The sequence below is a fragment of the Elephas maximus genome, chromosome 24 (assembly GCF_024166365.1).
Source record: "Elephas maximus indicus isolate mEleMax1 chromosome 24, mEleMax1 primary haplotype, whole genome shotgun sequence".
NCBI lineage: Eukaryota > Metazoa > Chordata > Mammalia > Proboscidea > Elephantidae > Elephas > Elephas maximus.
This window is the reverse complement of record NC_064842.1, coordinates 47,296,560-47,311,639: the sequence shown is the minus strand read 5'-3', so window position 1 is coordinate 47,311,639 and position 15,080 is coordinate 47,296,560. Positions and strand designations below refer to the sequence as shown.

Here is a 15,080-nt window from a genome sequence, read left to right as displayed (position 1 = left end):
GTTAACAAAAATCGATATTCAACAACCAAAATGACCACCAACAAAAATACCCTATCTCATTTCCTTCCTTACGCAGGAAACCCCAGAATATAAGGATTTGGATGAGGATTCTCATGATTCTAAAACAATTGTTTGGCTGACGGTTTTCTTCCTCCCAACATCAAGTCAATTCAACAACAGTTTTTTTTTTTTTTTAAAGACCAAGTTTAATTATAAATAAAACAAAAATAAGGGAGGAAATATAAAGATTATCAATGTGCGAATTACAATGTACACTGTTCTACTATACGTAGCATGTGACTTCACAACATGGATCAAGGATCATGACTACACACGTATCCATAAATCAGCCAACACACAGTGACTGTTAACACATATTATTATTATCATCATCATTATTGGAGCCACCATTCATTAGCTACTTCCTATAGGCCTAATGCTGGGCTCCAACTTCATACATATTATCACATTTAATCCTCACAACAACCCTATAAGAATCCTAGTCAACTGGTTATTTAATAGAATTACATAGAATTACAAAAATATACAGAAAAATTTAGGATAGAAAATCCATAAACAATTGAGTCTAGATTTATGGTTATCTATTCTTGATGGTTTTTTTTTTATTCTTGATGGTTTTATAGATTTTTATGAGATTTCATTTTTTCCCAGAAATAGAACATAAGTGCCGCCTGAATAATCTCCATGTCATTTGTTTCAGACTTCATTCCTTCCAGTTAATCCATCCTCACGCATATCTCTCAGTATACCAAGCACAGGTGATTCAGAACCTCATGTCTTCACTGCAAACAGCCTTACATTTCTATCAACTCTCAAACGTCCTCACACGCTTACCTGTCCAGCAGCAGCTCCAGCACTTCTTTAGTGGAGGCAAAACCTCTGTATGTTGACAGGAAGATGCTGATATAAGTAAAGTCATTGTCCCCAAACGCTGTCAGCAGGTTCTCCACAAGCTTCTCCAAGGTGCCAGCTTTTATGGTCCTGATCTTACAGGTCTCATACTGACTGACTGTATGTCCTGGAGGCAACTGGTCCCCTTCAACCTGTACAATAAATCAAGGATTACAATCAGGAAAAATGAATTCCTCAAGTAAAACTGAAAACACTGAAATATCTGAGAACCAGAGACCACAGCCTGTACTGTTGGCTCGTATTTAATTTCTCTGGAGGTGATGTAAGGCAATGCTCTCTCCTGTGAGCGCAGTGGTGGCGATGGTAACCAGAGTGTGCGTGCACGTTCCCTCGCTTTCTAGAAGCAGACGTATGATTCCACAGTGATTACATTCTACTTACTCCTCTATCAATAACTAGGTTGTTGGCATACTTTATCAAAGTTATTTTCTATGATCCCAGGATTGCCTTCAGCAAATGTTATCAATCATTCCCTTTCTATTGTTCCTTGGTAAGTTTTCAAATTCATTCTTAAAGACAGCTCCTAAAGGGATGTGCTGGAGCTGACTCATACCAGCTTGGGAGAGCTGATTGATAAATTTTTAGAAACTGTGTGAGCCAGATGACATCATGTTAATAGCTTGCAATCAGCCATGGTGGGAGTATTTTCTCCATAGAAATTGGCAAGCACTAAAAATTAGGATCCTCCCCCCTCCCCCGTGAGTCTTTTGTTAAACATTTACAAGTGCACCACTGGTTGGTTTCCATGCATCTTAAGGTATTCAGAACCATGCTCTGACATCCTTCAGTCCGCGGAAGGCAGTGTACATTCTGACTCAGTATCATCACAATCCACAGAGTTGACTGAGAAGTGGCTGTACCAAGCAGGACTAATCTCTGGGGGGTAACGGGGTATGGGAGGGATGCACGACCCCCACCTTATAGAAACGTGCAATAAGAAAAGATTTACTTGTGAAAAGTAGCTATCGCATGAGAATGGAAACATAAATACACATTGTTGAAGGGGCCCTGGTGGCGCAGTGGTTGAAGCACTCGACTGTTAACCGGGAGGTCAGCCATTCAAACCCACCAGCTGCTCCATAGGATAATTGTATGTTGATAGATATACACCATAATATAGAAGAATTGATTGGTGATAAAATCTGCAAAGCTTAAAACTTGAGTATGGATAATAAAATTTAAAGAAAATACAGGTATACCTTACATCCTGCGGTAAATCTGCTCCTAACAAATTATATAGATATGGAATTTTCAAACTGAAGTAGTCCTTCTTAGGCACTAGGGGAGCTGCCATATTGAGAGCAGTCCTGTAATGAATCTCTTTCTAAAGCAAATAATTATTCTAAGTGATGCAAACAATCACCAGGCAGTTTGTCTGCACTGTAAGTCTGAATTGTTTTCTATCAGATTTTCCTAAATGTAAATAATCAGGCATGTGAACATTAAAGAAGAGGGACAAAGAAGAGACAACTGAATCTCTAAATGACGACACCATGCTTATTAAGTAGCATATTTGCTTTTTCTTCACCTGGCCCGCCAGTAGTTCAACACTGGGAGGAAATTAACAGGTAAGATTGTGTAAGAACAAAGTAGCAGCAACTGCTTTTAGAAACGGGGTTAGAATAGCTTCATGCTGTAATGCTAACTGCTAAAAGATATTAATATTATATAGTAGGTGGCTTTATCTCTTTATTTAATTTTTGAAAGATACTTTTAGTTTATTAAGGAGAGTGACCTAGTTCAGGCAACATACCAAATGTTTCTTTAGGTTTCTTAGGTCTTTTGACTCAAAACATGGCCTGATAACTGTTCTTTATCACTTTATACTAATTTTAAGAGCGGCCTAATAGTACCCATCTGTCTCCCAGAAGCTTCAATTACCTTTAACCAGAAACAGTAAATGAAAAGGATAAATGGTTTCAAATTCTAATTACATTTTTAATTAGTTGGTACAGCTCGCCCTTAAGTGTATGCTGCAAAACAACAGTTCCAAAAAAAAAAGAAGCTTGTGCGATCAAGTTGGGAAACTAGCAAAAAAAAAAAAAAATTGTCATTGAGTCAATTCTCACTCATAGTGACCCTACAGGACAGGGCAGAACTGTGCCATAGGATTTCCGAGGAGTGCCTGGTGGATTCAAACTGCCAACCTTTAGATTAGCAGCCACAGCTCTTAACCACCACGCCACCAGGGTTTCCTTTGGGAACTATAGGGTTCAACAAAGTCAAAGATATTTCTTTACCATAGAATTTCTTACATCTTTAGTATGCTAGGAAACCCTGGTGGCATAGTGGTTAAGTGCTACAGCTGCTAACCAAAGGGTCGGCAGTTCGAATCCGCCAGGCGCTCCTTGGAAACTCTGTGGGGCAGTTCTACGCTGTCGTATAGGGTCACTATGAGTCGGAATTGACTCGACGGCACTCGGTTTGGGTTTTTTTGGTTTAGTGTGCGAATGTTAACCCTTCATAATGAAGTGTTATGAAACTCTAAGATGGGGATATCGTACACGACATTTCCATACGGATTTCCCTTTATTCTCAGAAGATCTTGCAGAACTTTAGAATGCACACATTTTGGAAAATGCTGGCTTAATACATCACTGGGATGCATCTAAAACTTAATTCATATTTGTCCCTTAAAAGAAAAATCAAAAGATTAGAAAATATGTTAATTTTTAATCTTCGAATATTATATATTCCTTTAATCTCTTTCTCAATATCAAATTTTAGGGGTGCTCTGTGTTTTTTACCTTGTTGCTTCCAAAACCTGGCCAAAGTAATTAAGAACCTGGATAATATTAAAAAGCAGTAGTTGAAAAAATATACTTCAGAGTCAAATATTAACAATACCAACAAAAGGAATAGCTTCTCAATCTGTTGGGGTATTCAAGCTCTAACTCTAAATCAAACTTCCTTACCTTGTAATAATGTCAGGGTTCCCTTATCAAATAATTTTGTAGTTTGATGATCCTCATTTTACTTATACTTTCTGCAAACTCCACTTTGAATCTTTCCTTATTGAAAGTGATGACTATTAAAAAGAACTAATTTTTCTCTGAACATTGATGTGACCAAAACTTCAAACACAGAGAAAAATACCTGTCAAAGGACATGATGAAGCGGGTCCCTTTTCCTGCCAGAAAGCAGAATTGGCAGGAAGCCAAGGTTTTCCCTTGGGAGTGGAATTATGTTACTCATTAATCCTGTCGCTGCCTTCCATTCCTCCTCTTACTCGGAAACAAAATCTCAATTTGCGTGCCTGATGCCCATAAGTCACTTCAACATGTTTTGTTCCTCAGTATTTGCATCTGTACATTAGGAAGAACCATATTTGAGCTAACAGACGGCTGGTAAACTACTCTGAAAAAATTAGATTTAAAAAAATCATTCTGCAAATGCAATGAGTGAGCCTCAATGACAATTATCATAAAACGAAGAGCCAGGATTGCTCTGGCGCCTCACATCATTCTCTCGAAAATTAATCATTAACAAGGCGTCAGCACTTCTTTTTATTTTCAGAAGATGTGTAAGCATCCTAATATCTACTTGCTATGGCAAGGAAAAAAAAAATTTTTTTTTTTTTTATGGCAAGAGGAGGAACCCTGGTGGTACAGTGGTTGAGCTCAACTGCTAACCAAAAGGTCAGCAGTTCAAATCCACCAACCACTGCTTGGAAACCCTATGGGTTCTACTCTGTCCCGTAGGGTCACTGTGAGTCAGAATCGACTCGATGGCAATGGGCTTTAGATTTCTTTATGGCAAGGGGAAGACAAGGTTTTTTGTAAGATGAATTATTACCCAATATTGAAATAGAAGACATTTTTATGAAACATTAAACTTAAAATTGGCTGCTTATTGCTGGAATTATTTTGAAATGAAATTGTACATATGAGAGACTATGCCTATGGCCAGCCTGGAGAAGCTAAAATTTTAAAGTTTCATTTTTGCAGCAAAGTATTCATTAGCTACATAATCCTTTTAAGAGACCTTATGACCTATTTTTGTTTGTAATATCTCATCGACTTTCAATTGAAATATAAAAGGGCAGGGAGGATTCTTGGCAGACAAGTGTTTAATAACATAGATTTTGAGAGCAAGACATGGAGGGCTGAGCTCGCCCTGTGGGTTAGCGCACTAACAGGAAACAGCTCAATCTGGATTTAATCAGAGACCATCGCTTTACTGACAGGATCATGATACTGAGGCCACAAAAATGTTTCATGATGGTTTTTTTGGGCCAATCTTTCTGCCATTAGAATTCAGCTTCTCCTAAGAGAGTATGTCTGATTCCTATGGCATAAATATCTAAAACTCTGCCCAAGTATCCTAGCTGTGGAAATTCCGTAATTACCAATTTTGGCGTGAGGGGGAGAGAAGAAAGAGAATGTGAGAGACGAAATACGTATGCTTTATTTCAATTCTGTTTCCAGTCATGGAGAACTACATTCTTTCACCTAAAACATAAACTGTTAAAAATGTGGGTGTTTCTAATTAAAAAAAAAAAAATCTTTTTTTCTTTCAAACAAAATAATACCTCAGCCATCTGATACTTTAACAGGAAACTTGCTAAAAACAACCTCATTAGACTGCAGACAGTATGGAGTCCTTCTCAAAGCCACCCTCTGCCTTCAATACATCAGTTATCAGGCATCCTGGCCACAGCCGCAAAGAATGAGTGCTACTCCAGTCTTAACTCCCTAAGAAAAATCTCACTCCTGTAACGCAAGGTTTTATAGACTTTAAGAGGGTACAACTAGTTATACCTGTATTCATCCCCGACATCAAGGGTCTATTTTGTACTCCCTCTTCAAATGGTCTACAACCATCTCCACCACCATTGACCACAACAAACCACCATCGTAGAGGATAGCCTGTGAAATTACCCACAAATAAGCTCTGCTTTTTTATTATTCCACATTACCCAAATGTATAGATTAAATTTCCTTGCCACACAAAGAAAAATCCATTCTCTAAGTAAAAGCCACATATGTAGTGGCACACAGCAGGACGTTATGGTGAGGCCTGTGCATCTGGGTATAGCGATCTATTTGCATGCTAGACATTCAGGGATGTAAACCAATATCTATGCAAAGCCTAGGGCACGTGATGTCAAGCTCAGAGTGAGTTTCTACTTTGTGTGAACTTCCACTTCAGGTGAACTTACTTTTTTGCCAGGCTAGGGTTGCCTGAGAAAATACAGGACACTCAGTTAAATTTGAATGTCAGACAAACAAAGGAATAATTTTTTGATATAAGTATGTCCCATGTAGTATTTGGGACCTACTCATCCTTAGAAAAAAAAAATTAATTGTTTATCTGAAATTCAAATTTAACTGGGTGTCCCATATTTTTACTTGGTCAGCCTGATAACTCTATACTAGGTGCATATAAGGAGGAAATAATGATGTCTCTTTCATTTATCCATCCACTTATCCAGACACACACTAACTAAATGGTACTATGTGCCAGGCACTGTGCATAGTACTAGAGATATAAAGGTAAACAGCATGCATTCTGACACCAAGGTTGTTCAGTCCAGTGCAGAAGCATGACATGAGACATGAAGAAACCATTATAATGCAATGTTGGTAAAATGGTGAGGAGAGAGGCAGGAAATTGTAGGAGCACCTGGAGAAGCCCAAGGTACTGAGGAATCAGAAAAGGTTTCCTGGGCAGGTGGTGCCCAACCTGGGTTTTAAATTATAAGTGGGAGCTAACAATGTTGGGGAAGACACAGCTGGCAGAGAGAGAAGCACAAACAAAGGCATTAAGAAAAGAGGTGTGAGGGGGAAAGCACATGCTTGCAGAAGCATTATAACAAACGGAAAGAAGGACTTGGCAGGAAAGTCAGCAGGGGACAACCTAATTATGGATGGCTTAGGTTGAATGCTAAGATGCTGAGACTTCATTTCCTTAAAAAAAAATTTTTTTTTTTTTTTTCCTTATAGGAAAGGGGAAACCAATGGCGAGGTTTAAGCATGGTCAGTGTGGAGGACAGATTTGACGGTGCCAGTTTTAAAGTTGGGAAACCCAGTAGGAAAGTTGTTGACCCTTCTATGAGGATCTTATTAACTGGTGCAATGGCAATAGGGATGAAGAAGGTGGTGGGTGGGAAGAACATATTTGATAAATATTCAGGAAGAAAATTGACAAGACTTAGAAATTAATTAGATGTAGAAGACAGAGATGCAAGAAAAGAAAGAATCAGGGATGTTTACCTGATTCCTTGTGCGGATGACCGGAATAGTAATGGTGCTACCCATATGAAAGAAAATGAAGGAGAGAAAGCCAGTTTTTTTTTTTTTTTGGGGGGGGGCGCGGGGAAGGTACTGAATTTCATTTTAGAAACATAGACTCCGAAGTATCTTTAGGACATTCCAGTGACACAGTCCAATAGGTAACTAATCCAAAAGTTGAGGAAAGGATCTAAGATGGAAAAATCTAACAGAGTGTGTAAAAGAGAAAGAATTGTGGGCTGAGGATGGCATTTGAAGAATGCCAAAATTAAGAGGGTTCCAAGAATAGAGACACTAAGCACTAAGATGAAGTACTGGTACATACAGCAAATTCACAGATCATCTGATCTGTGGTGGCATTTCTGGGAAAAGAACCCAGAAGAAATTTTCACTGTCATATTCACACATATATGCCAACAATAGGCACCTTCCATCTAATTACGCAAACATATCAAGGCCTAGCCAGCGGTGTGCTGGAGCCAGCTTGTCCTTGCTTGAAAAAGCTAACTGTGCACATCTCTTACCAGCTCTACGCTCAGTGACATCACATTGGTAGCCTGAAATCAGCTCCAGTACGAATATTTACAGCATGAAAGTTGGCAGATGCTACAAATCAAGGCTTTTGTTCTGGAGAGCTGATTTGTCTGCACACCACTGCCCTGGGGTCCCCTCTCAGATTTTGTCAATTGTAAGCTCAAGAGACACTTTCGTACTTGAACATTTTTCTTTTTGAGATATCTTTAGGACCTGTTTTCACCCCAGGTAAGGCATGTGGGTTGTCACCACAATCTTTGACCTTATGGAAGATGGAAAATCATAACTCTAAACTAAAAGGAAAGTGGAGAGAGATGTGGAAGATGAAGAGGTAGAGAAGCATGTGCATAAAAAAATAACATGGGCTCTAAAAAATGACAAGATCCTCAAGAGTTAACCTTGCTTGAAGGCATAAGTTAGAATGTGGTCAGGTTGCTATGATGAGTAACCTTCATCCTCAGGAAAATGGTAAGGAAGCTGTAATAACAAACAGTGGCCAGTGCTTTATCACTCAGAATTCCCAGCCTCCTCAGCCATCCTGTCTCAGCAGGGTTTCCTAGGTCACCCCATAGAGTCAAGAAACCCTCCTGGGAGAAACAGGAAGTTGTGTTTTCTATCTCTAGAAAAACCGTAGTATTCCTGGCTGTGAATCTGCTTAGTCCTGCATTAATCCCTAACAGAGTCTACCTTCTCTGATAGAAATCCCCATTTCTGTCATTCTGGCCACCCTTCAGGATTACAAAATCTTCCAGGAATTAAGTGGATTCTAGAAAGTATGCTGAAAACACTTTTCAAATAAAATAATCTCACTTTCATAGGATACATTTCTGCTTGAGACTCAGAATGTTAACAACTGAAAGTGCTATGAATTAATAAGCTGGCTTCCATTTCAATTTCTGAAACCAATTTACTATGGGACCTAGGGCAACAACTTAATGTTTCAATGCCTTTGTCATCTACTTTATAAAATGAAGAAATTACATGCAATTTTCCTACTTCCCAAGAGAACTTCAAGGATTTAGAGTTGCATATGGGGGGAAAAAAATTTTTTTTTTTTTTTTTTTATGGGGAGTTTTGAACTAAAATAGTCACTGTTCCATTTGGCAAATAATACCACAAATTGCCACATACAGTTTCACATCCAGAGTAAACTTCCAAAAGTCACTAATTCTTCCTTTCTCATTCAGAGCCTCAAATGTCCAAGGTCTTCATATCCTGAGGGCACAGGTTAACAGGTGTCCTGGCTTTCAGGAATCCATTCCGTTTTTGTACAGCCCAGCCAACCTCTGTCTGGAAAGGTCAGCAGGGGGTAGTGAGCTTCTGTGTGACCTAATACTCTCTGTGAATGAAGCCTGCTATGAATGGAAAGGCTAGAGGCTTTCCCAGAGCACCATAAATCCCACAGACATCTACATGGGGCTTTATCTCCTCGTGAGATTTATAAGTGTTCCTTTACCAGTTCTTTGGGGGGGTGGAGGGGGGAGAGGATGGCGTGATTCTAAAACTAAAGTCATTAATTTGACTCTTATTCTGCATACCACATTAAGGACTCTCTCTATTTTCCCAAGCAAAGTAAAGATTTAGTTCTTATCGTCATTATCACCAGGAGTCCCAGGGAAGTACAAACAGTTATACTCAACTACTAACCGAAAGGTTGGCAGTTCGAACCTACCCAGAGGCACCTCAGAAGAAAAACCTGGTAATCTGCTTCTGAAAGGTCACAACCTTGAAAACCCTACGGAGTGCAGTTCTACTCTGCAACATGTGGGATTGCCATGTGTCAGAATCAATAGCAAATGGTTTGGTTTTGGTTTATTACTATCACCTATATCATAAGGATCAAGCGTAAAAATCCAAGTCCCATTATCAAAATGTCAACAAAACCATTATTTCCCTGGACTTCAGAATTCAGGTAATGACACTGTCTAGCTTGTTCCTCTCCCCTCCAAAATTAAATCTTTAAAGTCTATGTGGACATATAAATTCAAATGTAAAACGTAATGTTATAGTTTCCACAAAGTTCTAAGAAATAGTGCCTCTGGCAAGTACTCTATCCCTTGTTGTTGTGTTAGGAACAGGTAATAATCCTAGATCATAGGCTTGCTAGAATTGGCTACCTACAGAGCAGGCAGGTATCTTTCAAGCATATTATCAGCTGATAAAACCTACGCAAGATATGAAGAACAGTTGAGTTTATCCTGAGTACATCTCTCTAGAACATGTACTGAAGTAAACTGGCTTTTTTGCTTAATAGGACTTTCCTCCTCCTAAGTTGTAAATTAATTCTAAGAAACCCATCCTTATGCTCTAAACGAAGGGGAAGAGAAGAGAGGGCTAACATATTTTACTGAGCACCTACTACAGGTCAGATGCAATGTTCCTCATATTGCTCAACCCTTACAACAACCCTCTGGTATAGGGATTATTCTCGTTTTACTTGAGGAAAATGGGAATGCAGTTTGGAAAGGTGAGGTGACTTACCCAAAGTTATCCAGCTAATGAGCATAAGCGACAGAGTCAGGACATAAAATCTGCTCTGTCTTTCTACTACAGTGTGATACCCTGAAACACAAAGCCATATACTATTAGATACTCAATCTCCATATTTCTATGCCCATATGAACACCCAAGACTATCATAACTGAACACCCTATTTCACAGTGTGGCTATAATAAAGACATAAAATTAGACAACAGATCTGAAGCCATGTTGAAAGTTTTTAAGAACTACTCAGCACTCTACAAATAAAAGATATTACATTTAATACTAAAATTCTTCTCTCTTCACTTTCTGTCATTTCAACTACTTTCACAAAAAGTTAGGTATTATTACATCAAATAAATACATAAATAAATAAAATTTCATCAGATCCATCATGTGTCTGTCAGTTTGTCATACTGTGGTGGCTTGTGTGTTACTATGATACCAGAAGCTTTGCCACCAGTATTTCAAATACCAGCAGGGTCACCATTGGTGAACAGGGTTCGGCAGAACCTGCAGACTAAGATTAGGAAGAAGAACCTGGCAGTCTACTTCTGAAAAAACTGGCCAGTGAAAACCTTATGAATAGCAGCGGAACACTGTCTGATATAGTGCCAGAAGATGAGGCCTCAAAATACAACTGGAGAAGAGCTGCCTCCTCAAAGTAGACTCCACCTTAATGACATGGATGGAGTCAAGTTTTTGTGACCTTCAATAGCTGATGTGGTATGACTCAATGAAAAAAAAACAGCTATGAACATCCATTAATAATCGAACCACGGAATATATGAAGTGTGAATCTAGGAAAGCTGGAAGTCACCAAAAATGAAATGGAACCCATAAAGATTGATACTCTAGGCATTAGTGAGCTGAAGTGGACCGGTATTGGCATTTTGAATCAAACAATCATATGATCTACTATGCCGGAAATGACAAATTGAAGAGGATTGGAGTCACATTCATCATCAAAAAGAACATTTCAAGATCTATCCTGAAGTACAACGCTGTCAGTGATAGGACAATACCCATAAGCCTACAAGAAGACCAGTTAATACGGCTATTCTGCAAATTTAAGCACCAACCACTATTGCCAAAGATAAGGAAATTGAAGGTTTTTAATAATTTTTGCAGTCTGAAATTGATCAAACATGCAATGAAGATGCACTGATAATTACTAGTGACTGGAATGCAAAAGTTGGAAGTGAAGAAGGATTGGTAGTTGGAAAATATGACCTTGGTGACAGAACGACACCAGAGATTGCATGACAGAATTTTACAAGACCAACGACTTCTTCATTGCAAACGACTTTTTCAACAACATAAACAGCAACTATACACATGAACCTCACCGGGCGGAAAACGCAGGAATCAAATCGACTACATCTGTGGAAAGAGATAATGGAAAAGCTCAGTATCAATCAGTCAGAACAAGGCCAGGGGCCGACTGTGGAAGAAACCATCAACTGCTCATATACAAGTTCAAGTTGAAGCTGAAGAAAATTAAAACAAGTCCACGAGAGCCAAAATACAACCTTGAGTGTATCCTACCTGAATTTGGAGACCATCTCAAGAACAGATTTGACACACTGAAAACTAATGACCAGAGACTAGACAAGTTGTGGGAAGACATCAAAAACATCATACACAAAGAAAGCAAAGTCATTAAAAATACAGGAAAAAACAAAAAGACCAAAATGGATGTCAGAAGAGACTCTGAAACTTGCTCTTGAACACAGAGCAGCTAAAGCAAATGGAAGAAATGATGAAGTGAAACAGGTGAATAGAAGATTTCAAAGAGCAGCTTAAGAAGACAAAATATTATAATGAAATGTGCAAAGACCTGGAGTTAGAAAACTAAAAGGGAAGAACACACTTGACACTTCTCAAGCTGAAAGAACTGAAGAAAAAACTCAAGCCTTGAGTTGCAATATTGAAGGATTCTATGGGCAAATACTGAATGACACAGGAAGCATCAAAAGCAGAGAGATGGAATATACAGGGTCACTGTACCAAAAAGAATTGGTCAACGCTCAACCATTTCAGGAGGTAGCATATGATCAAGAACCGATGTTACTGAAAAAAGAAGTTCAAGCTGCACTGAAGGCACAGGCGAAAAACCAAGCCCCAGGAATTGACAGAATACCAACTGAGATGTTTAAACACATGGACGCAGCTCTGGAGGTACTCATTTGTCTATGCCAAGAAATCTGGAAGATAGCAACCTGGCCAACCAACTGGAAGGCTTCCATATATATGCCCATTCCGACGAAAGGTGATCCAACAGAATGTGGAAATTGTTGAACAATATCATTAATATCACATGCAAGTAAAATATTGCTAAGATCATTCAAAAGCGGTTGCAGCAGTACAGTGACAGGGAACTGCCAGAAATTCAAGCTGGATTCAGCAGAGGAATGCGAGCAGCAATATCACTGCTGATATCAGATGGATCTTGGCTGAAAGCAGAGAATACCAGAAGGATGTTTACCTGTGTTTTATTGACTACACAAAGGCATTTGACTATGCGGATCATAACAAATTATGGGTAACATTACAAAGAATGGGAATTCCAGAACACTTAATTGTGCTCATGTGGAACTTGTACATAGACCAAGAGGCAGTTTAAAGAAAATATTTATTCTATTAATAATATGCTGATCATTCCCATGGCTCTTGACCCACTCTTGATATCAGTCAATAAAAACAATGTTAAAAGAGTCTCCACTGTGCAGAAAACCCAAGTAAGGCACTAAGGGAAGCCAGAAAGGAAATGAAAGGCCCTTAGAAAACCTAATACAGTAAAACTTGCAAAAGCCAGAACTATCAGAGAAGGGAAACTCAAATATTTTCCACTAACAGAGAGCAGAAAAGTAGTAAGACCCCAACCTGTCAAAAGCAGAAAAATTGCGAGACCCAGAAAAACAAGTTAGGCCCATTGAGTTCCAGCTCTCACAGGTTTCACTGTAGTATGAATGTGAATTTTTTTCATTGAATGACATGGAAAGAAAGGGATGTATAGAGCTTAATACCAGTGCATATACCACAGGCATTAAATAAATGCCAGGTAAATAAGCAGGAGCATTACAGAAGGAATTTCAGAACTGACTTCTTGAAATCCTGAGATTCAATGCTAAGGCAGGCAGGCAGGAAAGGGAAAAATGGCATAAAAGAAAGACCAACAGGTTCTGATTCTAGTTCCAGTTCAATTAGTGAGCAAGTAAGTACTTGTTAGTGCCTTTATGTATCTCAGCAGTGGTCTAGGATAACTCTTTTTAATTTGATTAGTTAGCTTGGTTTTTGTTTGTTTCTAAATACACTTAGTGGAATATACTCATTCATTTATTCAACAAATATTTGTTGAGTCCCTAGTATGTGACTGCTGGAAGCAGAGATACAGAAGAGAACGAGACAGACAAGATGCCAGCTTACACAGATAAACACACCTCCTCTACAACAAAATGCGAAGAATGCAGATTCATGAGCGCTTCACAGACTAGACGTGGGCTTGCGCTTTTGAAGCCCCATTACCTAGAGATGGTCTTCAAGTTACCTGAACCTGAGAGTTTTGTGCTGTTCTGCTACAAAGGCCATAAAGAAGTATGGCTGATTTAATAATCACACACATATAGACAGAGGCTATAGAGAGCAACTCTTTCAAATCAATACTATATAACACAAATAGTAACTGCAGATGGAGGTACTGACCAAAATGATACAACATACAGTCCTCAGTCATAGCTTTTCTGTGACATCTCCAACACTGCTATGGTAGCTTACCAATGAATTAAATTTATTCATTTGTATAGGTCAAATCAATTTTACTTTTAACCAAAGGTACTGTTCAACTTCACAAAGACAACAAATCACACAATATTTTCAGAAAAGGTTCTAAAGCTTTAGTTAACAGTAGTTTGAGTTTCTGAGTGTAGAATATTTTAAGACTGCTTTCATGAAAAAGATTCATTAATAAAGAATGCATATTTGAGGATTTATGTGCCTCTTCCCTTGCACACACTAAAGTTTCAAGCAAATCACCTAGGGTGCTGGGTAAAAATGCTGATTCCTGAACCATCCTCCAGAGCTTCTAATCAGCGGATCTAGAATGGAACCCAGGGATCTGTATTTTGACCAGCATCCCAGGTGATTCTAAATGTAGAAGATCCACTGATTATTCTTTGAGAAACACTATGCTTGACTGCATGAAAACAAAGATGAGTAAGGCTTACGGGCTGAAGAAAAAGTTGATTAACTAATACAAGCTTGGACGTCATGTGATCTCTCTTAGTCTTAGCTTTCTCATCTGTAAACTGGGAATAATATTTGCCTTTACCTTCTTTAACCCACCTTGATGTTGTGAGGATGATTTTAAAAATGTGGGATACACTTTGAACTGCTTAAGATAAAAGAACTAAGTTAATAAACTAAAGGGTTATTAACACTCATGTATCAATGACCTGAGATACTTTCAAGCAAACCATGTGATCTTTCTTCTGTGTTTATCCTCTGAAATTTGGTGGGTTTTCCTACAAGAAGGGAAGGTATTAAGACTAGTTGATAGGGTTTATATCTGCGCCCATTACTCTTCCACCTGTTGTCACATTCGATGGAAATACCCCAGCATTTAACTCCAGTGATCTTTCTGTAGAATTGGCACTACTGACTTCCTTCCTCCTGAACTCTCTGCCCCTCCTGCTTATGAATGTCATTTTCTCAAGAATAACAATTAATAATTCTAAGCACTCTGTATGTATCCCAAAATAACTTTATGAAGTAGATAAATTTACTATCCTTATTTTATAGATGAGAAAACTGAGGCCAACAAAGGCTAAGTAACTTGTCTAGGTCACATAGCTAAGAACTGGCAAAACCAGGATTCAAATCCAAGAGATCTGGTCCCAG

General features: G+C 38.6%; 1 protein-coding gene across 2 annotated transcripts in view; it reads right to left on the bottom strand.

The window, feature by feature from the left end:
• Positions 1 to 15,080, bottom strand: part of RGL1 (ral guanine nucleotide dissociation stimulator like 1) — a 286,792-nt gene that overhangs the window by 96,050 nt on the left and 175,662 nt on the right. For both annotated transcript variants that reach the window (XM_049868101.1, XM_049868102.1), the window contains exon 4: positions 856 to 1,064. In XM_049868101.1, coding sequence (XP_049724058.1) covers positions 856 to 1,064 — 209 coding nt within the window. The remainder of the gene's footprint in view (positions 1 to 855; positions 1,065 to 15,080) is intronic.